The 10,195-nt window shown below is 41.4% G+C and overlaps 1 protein-coding gene across 1 annotated transcript in view; it reads right to left on the reverse strand.

Moving 5' to 3' along the window:
- Positions 1-1,180: 1,180 nt before the first annotated feature.
- Positions 1,181-10,195, reverse strand: part of stard9 (StAR-related lipid transfer (START) domain containing 9) — a 39,259-nt gene continuing 30,244 nt past the window's right edge. Inside the window, exons 23-35 of the mRNA XM_070920741.1 lie at positions 9,298-9,474; positions 7,949-9,042; positions 6,605-7,384; positions 5,942-6,145; positions 5,672-5,855; positions 5,130-5,276; positions 4,843-4,942; positions 4,425-4,591; positions 4,230-4,294; positions 3,890-4,092; positions 2,612-2,691; positions 2,020-2,178; positions 1,181-1,420 (exon numbers count right to left, since the gene is read on the reverse strand). Of these exons, the coding sequence (XP_070776842.1) occupies positions 1,319-1,420; positions 2,020-2,178; positions 2,612-2,691; positions 3,890-4,092; positions 4,230-4,294; positions 4,425-4,591; positions 4,843-4,942; positions 5,130-5,276; positions 5,672-5,855; positions 5,942-6,145; positions 6,605-7,384; positions 7,949-9,042; positions 9,298-9,474 (3,462 nt within the window). The 3' untranslated portion in view covers positions 1,181-1,318. The remainder of the gene's footprint in view (positions 1,421-2,019; positions 2,179-2,611; positions 2,692-3,889; positions 4,093-4,229; positions 4,295-4,424; positions 4,592-4,842; positions 4,943-5,129; positions 5,277-5,671; positions 5,856-5,941; positions 6,146-6,604; positions 7,385-7,948; positions 9,043-9,297; positions 9,475-10,195) is intronic.

Genomic DNA, 10,195 nt, shown 5'->3' on the forward strand with positions numbered 1-10,195 from the left:
ACAAATAACGGCTGAAGATAATTCTTAGCATTCCTTCAATACACCACCATATTATCCAACACATAGTTTAAGAACTGTATGAAAATGAGTGAGGTAGTGAGGGGGGGGTGAACCTTACATTTCACTTTGTCAGAAAGCAAGGCCCTCCCTGGGGTTATCAATGTTTTCTTTAAACCTTTAAAAAGTTGTCTTTTAATTCAAACTATTTATCTATCTACATTGCAAAGTAAGGTCGACATAAAATATTAATTTAAGACGGCAAAAAAGACCCTCTCATTTGTCGGACTACCCTACCTTCAGCCAAAATAAAAATGACTATACCCACCCCCTTTTCTGGCCCCCTCTCCCCCCTTAACAATTTTCATACAGTCCCATAGATAAATAAACATTTTCCCTTTTTGCTGAAGAACTGTTGAAGCACATTTGAAGTTAATTTTCTACAGAATTAAGGTCTAGGAGTGGTTAAAATACGCAGTGCCTGACGAAATAAGTACATATGTGTACGGTAACAAATCAGGATATATATCAATCAGTGTTCCAGCTCTCATGTTACTGTCATATCTAGTGAATCCCCCTCATCATCTACCCTCATCATCTACTTAAGTAGGCTAAAACAAAGCATTTAAATATTATTACTTGACCCAGATCCCGAGCAGAGTGATGCTGCCTTCTGTATATGGTCTTAATCTCAGGTGCAGTAAATATACATCAAATCAGTGTAACTTGGATTATCTGTTGACCGACTCTTAAACTTCAATTTATAGGCTGTCTAGCTATGACATTGACCTTGTTAACTTTAACATATTTGGCTGTACTCGTTACAAAATGGTGGAAATCAATAGACACCATATTGCTAACAGATATTAAAGGGAGCTAAATGGCAGCTACTTATCAGGTTAAAATGAAATAATGAACCTACTTAATCAAATTATTGAATCGATAAGGTGGGGAAACTTTGTAGCTTTGGATAATAAATTATCACGCTGTCTAAACGCAATACACTAAATGTGTCATGCCAAGTCGCTCCCTTAGACTTCTACTCAATCTTTGGTAAAATAGGATTATGATTGTTACAAGCATTCGTGTACATTACAAATATAAAAATACAGTTTCAATATTTTATAAAAAAAAATACCTTCATAAAAAAAGAGCTGCTTCAACTTTGTAACTAATAATCAATCTAACAGTGCTCTTATAATAAAATTTTAAAAAAGTCAAGTAAATAAATTTCAGGTGCAAATTCAAAAGACAGACCAACTCCATGCCGGAGACAGTTTAGTCTAAGTGCTCACTGCTAATGCGTCTTCATCCGGTGGATTTATGAAGCGAGGAAAACGTTGAGGTCGGCGATGACAGCTGCCTGTCTTCTGGCAACAGTGCTCAACAGTCGGTGGGGAAAAGACGGAGTTCCCAGGTCCACCTGGTGAAGAACAAAATGGGTTTGTACGGACGGATCCAAGTCGAATTACTGTGGTGGTATCTCACTTGTGAGTCCGCACAGTAACATTGTGATGTATGTAAAATATTTTACGTTTTAATCAAAATGCCACTAAAATAAAGGTTATAATCTAAAAAACTAAAAATGTAGTGTAGTTTTTATAGACATCTTTTAACCTGCATATCAGTCGTCCTGCTATAGATGTGCTCTCGCTGCACGTTTCCTGGCAGAAATTCCACTTTTACAAATGTGCATCAGATATGTGTCAAAGGTTGTATTTAATCTGATTATAATACAAGAAATTGTGGATTGCAAGTTTGTAGTTCTGGGTTTAACTCCTAAACACCACTTTCACATCTACACTGTGGAGGTCGGACAGATGCGGCTTTCCCAAAGCGTGTCAGAAGCATTTTCACAAAGTGTTTTGAGACTTTCACACAGACTACCTTTATCTGTCTGCCATCTATAATCAACCCAAACATTTATGCTTTTACTGGAAGTTAAAATGAGGCAGTGTTAGTGACAACACTTACCACAACATATACCAAACGGCGGATGAGTTTATAGCAATCATATCTCACCTGCAGCAGGTAGACGACCCTGGTGACTTCCTGTCCATTACGTCTAATTGGCTGCAGGACCCAGCAACTGGGCATCATCTCCCCTCGGACGGCATCAACGCTAGGACGAGGCAGAGACTCCTCGAACACAGACTGCATTGCCAGCGTGCAGAGGCCAGCCTGAGGCGTAAATAAATAAATAAATAAATAAAAACCATCTATAAAACAGGCAGTGTAGCTTTTTGATCAGCCAAGAGGCAACTGCACACTGACACTGATAACCAGCGGCTGACAAGGTGTCTTACACACCCATTGCCTCTGGGTCAGTGTTGTTTACGTGTTGTCTCTGTGAGCATGGGTTGTGTCTAAATAGCACGCTCTATATTTTGCGGATGGAAAAACTCCATATCATAAAATTGGTCTTAATTACAAAAGACATCACTGTCCAATCCTGGTTTCTTTCCACACTAATATGACAGTAAATTGAATTTCCTCCTTCAATCTAAAGCGTGATTTTGTGTACAACTTTGCTGCAAATGCTCAGTGGACCTTACACAAGGGCGACTAGAGGTAATCATCAGGACCGGCTGGTTGATTTTGCAGCTGTGCTTACCTGTTTGGACTCAGTGCTGATGCAGCAGAAGTCCCGCGGCTGGATGAGGTGGCAGGTGGACGGATCTGTTAGTATGTAAACTAAACAGAAATACAGAGATAATCTGTCAGATACGGAAAAAAAACGCTTGGAAAAAGGAGAAAAAGTGAAAGAGCCAGAACAGAACTTCTAAACCTACAGGAAAAAATGGGTAACTTTAACATGTCTATATCAAGATATGATGATCAATTATAATAAACTCTACATCAGTGTGTGACACAAAAGGACAAAACAGAACTTGTACTCAGAGCATAGTAGATGAAGCAAGAGAGACCCAATGATGTTGCAAAGGGATTAATTGCAACATACTGCAGGTGTGAGAATGCAGTTGGTCATGCAATACAATAAGCTAGTCAGTGATGAATGGGACTGTGCATTGTACTGTGCTATACATAGCTAATGGATGCAGATGCTTTATTTGAAGCGAACACATTTGCAGGGTCCATAAACGCCTTGCAAAAATATAAACAGTCCTGCAGCAAAGACAAAAATATAAAGATTTTTCTATATTTATATTCTTGCAAAAATACAAAGAATATTTGCAAGGTAAACTCTTTCATCACATGAAGCTCACGTTGCAAATAACAAGGATTTATCAGCATTTTATAAACTGCTACTTTCCCTAGATGAGTACCTTATCTTAATGTTTCAGGTCAACTGCTGGCTGACTGTAACTATCAACTGGGATTTCAGAACATTTGCTTACAACATTTTTAACCAGTGGTGGAGAAAGTATTCAGATCCTTTGACTAAGTAAAAGTAGTTATACCACAATGTAAAAATTCTCTGTTTCAAGTAAAGTACTGCATTGAAAATGTTACCTAGATAAAAGTACATAAGTAAAACCAGCAAAATGTACTAAAAGTATCAAAAGTGAAAGTGCTCAAAGCAGAAAACTGAATAATTCCTGATCAATTAAATTAAAAAAGTAGCATTTGACTTTTGTAGTTGGTTGAAATTGAGCCAATTTGAACAATTTTATACATTAATCCTTAAATATCCATTACATTGTTAACGTAAAATTATTTAATTATTTTTAATTTAGAAAGTAACTATAACTATCAGATACAGAAGTATAGTAGTAGAAGTATTGAGTGGCATAAAATGGAAAGTACATCTACCTCAAATCTGCACTTAAGTATAGCTCTTGACTAAATGTACTTTGTTGAATTCCACCACTGGTATCTTAATGTATACAAACCATGTGAGGATATAGAATACGCAGACGTGTTGGCTCACCCAGCTGAGTGCTGTCATCTAGTGGTCGTGTCCAGACAGAACGGACTGACTGATTATACAAGTGGCTCTTGGACAGCTGGCAGATTATGTTCCACAGAATGTCCAGGGGTCTGTCCAGCTCCCCAGCCCCGAGGAAACCATGGACAGATGGGCTGGAGGAGGGCTTGTAGTAAGCCTGGATACCTCGTTCTTCTCCCTGGTGCCTACATACAGATACAAAATTAAAGATATTTGTGATTTTAAGGGACTGAAGTTAAGCCAGACAGAGAGGAAAGTCCTGATCATACGAGCAGGTAGATGATTTTTGGATGAGTTTATGAAAGGGAATGACTGAGCTCACCTCCAGCCTGCTGTGGCCTTGCCCATTAGCAGGTTGCTCAAATCCCCAGAAGAAGCTAGACGCACCTGTGGATGTACAGTCAATAATGTTTAGTCAATAACAGTGGCATTTAATGGCTGGATGTCGGATGTTTGTACTGAAATACAAAAGCAGTCTTTTTCTTTAAATCAGATCTATACTCAGGTCTGTTGTTACCTCAGCCAGAGCTCGACCAAGGAGACTTGATGTGATGTCCTGATAGGTTGTGGATATGGAAGAGGAGGAGCCAAAGGAGGCAGTGCGTTGACGTGTACATGTTGGGGGTGATGGCGATGAAGTCATCAGGGGCTCAAACGTGGTGACAGGAGGCTCAAGGCGGACATCTAACAAAACACATGGAATTTCAATACAGAGATTGTCGAGGGGGATGAAGTGCCACACCAGTGACAGACATGGACAAAACTACTCTGGAAACTATTATTATCATATACTGTATATTCGTTTCTAAATTTAAAAAGATGTCTATGATTCTTTGTATTTTAATGTTTTTATCAAAGAAAATTTGAGTGCACTTTTGATGACTGTTGTGCCCACGCCTGTTATTGTGTTTTGTGAATCACAGTCCAGTTCTCACCATGGGCAGACAGCCAGGCTCTCTGTGTCTTCACACTTTGAGGACCACATATTGGAGGACGTGTCCTGACCTTCAGCCCTTCGTCCTGGAACCCTGCGGCCTGAATAAAAACAGTAACAACGACACAATTACCCTCCATGTTGCTCACTCAAGAGCAGTATTTGTAGTATTATTTGTAGTATAACAATAATCCAAAACATCCCATTTACATTCTTTGATTTTCAGGTATAAATTCTTAAATCTCAGTAATTAAAATCGGCTGTAATGTGTAACATTAGCGTACTAACCTGTCCAGTCAAAAGCGGTCTGCTGCCATGCTGTAGCTGGGCAGTGTTGCCGCTGTTGTACCCTGATGTTGGTCCAGAGGAAAGGCTCAGACTGGATCCGGTGCACAAGGTGCTGTTACTGATTCTTGTCCGATGCCTCAGGTCATCCTGCCCCAGGGAGATGGGAGATACCAGTGAAATTATTTGCAATACTGCGGTGTCATAAATAGTCCCTAAAAATCCACTTCTAATATCTTGTATTAACCATATTTATTTATTTTAACCAAATTTACTGGCAAATGAGTTGGAATCTTTTATAATCAGAAGAAAATATGTATAAATACAAATCAAATGCTGTAATTGCTAACTTAAGAAATCCATCTAATGTAGAGCCCAAACTATCTATCAATTAGTCAATCGACAGAAAATCCACAATTTTGATAATTAACTGTTTTAAGTCATCAATCAAGAAAGAATTACAAATATTTGCTGCTTCAAACATAAAAAAAAAATCAATCATAATCATCAATCACTTATGAGGAAATTAGTTATGATAAACTGACCTTGACTTCCTGAGACAGAGCCTGCTGCTGAAGCCTCCTCTTCTCCTGCTCAGTCCGTTCTCGCAGTCGTTCTCGTGCCCTCGCAATCTCCGTCCTGGCCTCCTCCCGGGCTCGGCCGTAGTCGCGCAACAGCTGCTCGATGTCAGACGGACACTGGCCTTCTCCTCGTGGAGGATCTGGTATTCTGTCATTTAGATAATTCAGTAAGAAACCTGAAAACGAATATGGGCATTTTGTTTCGATCTCGTGAGAGGACCAGAAGTGTCTTACCTGGTGCTGTCTATCACCTCTTGGCGGAGCTGTTGCAGGTATTCTTTACGCCGACTGGGCAAGGCGGCAGACACCTTGGAGGAGAAAACAGCCTCTTGTGGAGAGGAGCGAGGATGTTTGCTGGGACTCAGACTTCGAGCTCTCCGGTAAGTCTGGAGACGTTCCTCCCTCTCCTGCCTCAAACCCTCAATACTCACACGGTGTCTGAGAGGAAATAGAAAATACACAAATGATGTTTAAAAAAGAAAAAAAAGAGACGGTTTTAGCATATTTTGCAATACATTTTGGTTATTAAGGTCAGGTTACCTCATTTAATCAGTTTTAGGGCTGAGCAACACTCAAAACCTTTTTACTTAGAACTGTCAGGTATTGAAAGCTAGCATCAAATGTGTGATCAGATTTTTCATCTAGTTTACTTAGATTAGGAAATATCAGATTAAAGGTCAAGGCTAACTGATGCATTGAGAAATTTGTCCTATTTTGTTATATCAAAAAAGGGGTTTGTAGGAACTATGTATTTATATTTCTCAAAGTTCTTGAAAAGACTCAAGCATTGTACTAGAGCCAGTACTGACATTTTTGAAACTAAACCTAGCCCTAATCAGTTTAAAACAATGATATGTTTAATTGTCGATTATATCAAAATAAGTATTTTATCCGTACCTATCATACAGCTGCTGTTTGGTTGGTGGCTCCAGCTCGTCTCTGGACCTCGGGGATAGCATCTTTAACAGTGCGTCCGTCTCACCGAGGCCGTAATGTAGCTTGGCCTCCGTCAGCTCCACAGTCAGCGGCGTCGGGTTCATGTTGAGGTTGACCGTCGCCATCACCTGCTCCCTCTCCTGTCTCAGCCTCTCAATCTCTCTCGCCCTTCTCTCGCTCTGTGCCGTGGACTCTACATTTGAGCTGTAACTCTCCATCTCGCCCCACTCAGCACTGTTCCTGCTCTTGTCGTGGTCTTTGGTAAGAAATGTGGCCGGTTTGTTAGAGCGTTTTGATTGCTGATGGCTGATGCCCGACCAGTTGGTGAACTTGTTATGTATGGGCAGGTCCTCTGGGACTATCTGGTGTTCTTGACACGAGGACACGCTGGAGACAGGTTTAATGTTCACGAGGACGTCTGTGTTGCACTCACTGGGTGCCAGTGACACCATGTCGTCCTCTTGAAGTCCTCCAGTCCTGCTGCTGCTGATCGGGGACGGATTGTAGGAATCAACACAAAAATCCACGGAATCAACTGCAGGTCTTATGCAGCTTGTTGTGTCTTCATGTCTGGCTTTGGCCTGCTGTTTGTGCACATCAGCCTGTTTTAATATGGGAGAGATGTGGTTCTGCATAGTTAAACCTTTTGTTGAAGTAGAAGTCTTCCACTGTGGAGACGTGATCTGCCATTTGGAAGCCTTGTCTTCATAGGTAACATTTATCCTGTCAGTGTCTGTATATCTATCCAGTGATGAGCTAAGGCTTATAGAGCACTTATCAGAGCCTTTAGGGCTTGAGCAACTTATATCACTCACCTTCTCAAGTGATACAGATTCTGATTTACAAGAGGAAACATCACAATCCTGTCTGGGCATTTGATCATCCTCTGACAGAGTTGTGGATGCCGATTGTTTGCTAGAAGGCACAGTAAGGCCGTCTTTCTCAGAATTATGGCATTTCATTCTATCCTGATATTTTGGAGGACATCGTACTGATTGGTGTCCTTTCTGCTTCATACGTAATCTTGCTCCCAAAGTCAGTATGGGAGATGATGCTCTGTTTGTGTATGTAGCTTGTTTCTTTACAGAAAGTGATCCGTCATGTCTTAAAGACGGACTGGGATTTTCTTGGTAGCCGTTTTTTGATGATCCGCAGGTGATTTCAGATATTGCAACACTTTTGTGGCACAGTGCCTCAGGCGTGCTTTGCTTTGAGCCTCTAGAAGAAGCAGATCTTACACGTCTTTCACCTGCAGTCTTCAAAGGAGGTGTTTTTAGAGGGCCATTTTCCAATTGTGAAGCAGACCTTTGTGCTGCAGCAGAGGTGTTAAACCTCAGGTCAGGCATGCTCTGTATCTTTTCAGCCTTACTCTTCACCACACAGTGCACATTCTTGTCTTGAGACACACTGACAACCTCAGAACCGATCACTCTGACTATCACGTTGACTTCATGAGATTTGGACCTTTCACTGGGAGTTTGATGAACAGCGACTTCCTTCATTGCTGGTGCTGAAGGCCTTTCTGTCTGGATCCCGACATCTACGGCTGTTTGAGTTGAGCAGTCTCTCTTGGTGCAGTCATTAGACTCACTATAAGAGATGCTGATATTTGACAAGTTCACGCTCCTCCTCGGACTGGACTTGCAGGATTCACCGGTTCTCATTCCCTGGACGTCCCCCAGCAGGTCTGAGGTGCTGTCGATCAGCTTTGAGAGGTGAGCAGACATGCTTTCCATACTGGCCCACGTTGGAGATTCTTTAATGTCCACTTTGGTTTTCTGTGTTGCAGGTACATCAGTGTTACTCCTTTTGTGCCGCTCTTTCCTCTTTGGAGCACTACTACTGTTACCAGTATTTACTGTCTGCAGGCCACGCTCAGTTTGAGTGCCATGTTCACATGTCCTCCTTCTTTGGGCCCGTGTTTTGTTTGCCTGGGAGTCTTGCTCAGACGAGTAAACAAACATAATTTCATCCACCTGACTGGAGTTGTTACCAAAAGCACCAGGAGCATCGTTACTTGAAGAACTTCCAGTCACTGTCAGATTGGCTAGATGATTGTGAATATCCATAGCTGCCTGTTGACAGGGCGTAAGCTGAGATGTTTTGTTCACTAGTTCCTTATAATCCTCCATACTGCTAAGTGTACTGGAGAGCCCCTTGTCGGTGGCGTAAGTGCTCAGATGGGAATTGAAAGGCGAGTTCTGCCCATTCAAACCATTGTCAACACTACAGCATCTTGTCATACGTTTCTCAGCGCTGTTCAGAAGTGGAGATTTACAGGATAGGTCAGCAGCACTTCCAAATGCTGGGTTCTTGTAACAGTGTTGGTTTGAGTCATCGCCTTGCCACTGGTGAACAAAAGGGTTGATGTCACTGGAGACAAAATGCATAGGGGAGTCCTGAGTGTTCAGTGCATGTTGTGGTTCACTTTTCCTTGCATACAGGATGATTTTTTCAACATTTGTCTTTTGTTTAATTGCTTGAGGGGGTAAAGAGTGTCTTTTTTGAGAGTAATCTCTACTAACTTTAACTTCACTTTTACCAGGAGTTCCAGTAGAACAAGTCTTCATTTTAGATTTGCTCACTGACAGAGTGGTAGAAACATCTGCATTGTTGCTTCTATCCTGTCTGACTTCTTCTTTGCCAAGCTTTACCCATTTGGATGAGAGCCGGCTGTGATGGACTCTGGTGGTTTGGTCATCTTCCTCATCTTCATCTGATGACTTAAGAGAGGACTCAGAAGAGTTGGGATGAGTTTGGATCTCAGACCTCCTGATCCTCTTAGACTTGGCCTTTTTAGCAGAATTATCACCAGATGTGTTTTTCCCAATCTGTTTGGACACCACAGATCCATAGTAACACATATTTCTGATGGCATTTCCTGGTGGTATTTTGTGTTGTGGCTGCATAGAACCAGAAATACTTGCTTCATATTTTAACTCTGCGAAGATCTTTGGAACATGCACTTCAGATTGGTGGGTCAATGTCCCTTTGTCTTTTTTCATTACACAATCTTGTTTGCTGTCAATTTGAGTATCCTTATCAACTTTGCACACTGAATTTGATGCATTTTGGCATTTGTTGTTGTAATTCATATTGACCACACAAGTCTGAGCCATGTTTTTTGAATGAGTCTGTGGACAGCTGAACTGATCCTCTGCTGAGATACAAGGTTTACCTCCTGTTGTGTTGTTCGTTTTATCATTTCCATCACGGCCAGGAGTAACAGCAAACCCTTTCATAGAGGCATTCTCATCAGCAGGTGTGTTCTGGTTGCTGTGATGTCCCTGTAGTTTGAACTGAGGACTTCTTCCATCAGATAATAATGTCATGGCTCCAGATGTGTCAGGGCTATTTTGGAAATGTTGTTGAATCATCCTCAGCGAGTTTTGTTTGTACGAATAACCGCCTTTACCTTCAAAACTGAATGTGGCTTCCATACTGACATCCTTTACATGATTACAGCCAAAGTTTTCTTTTGCATCACCCAAGGTGGAACGTGTGTCACAGGGTATTAGTTGAAATTCTGGGCAATCAGGATTCACAGCAGGG

The sequence above is a fragment of the Enoplosus armatus genome, chromosome 15, assembly GCF_043641665.1.
Source record: "Enoplosus armatus isolate fEnoArm2 chromosome 15, fEnoArm2.hap1, whole genome shotgun sequence".
Taxonomy (NCBI): domain Eukaryota; kingdom Metazoa; phylum Chordata; class Actinopteri; order Centrarchiformes; family Enoplosidae; genus Enoplosus; species Enoplosus armatus.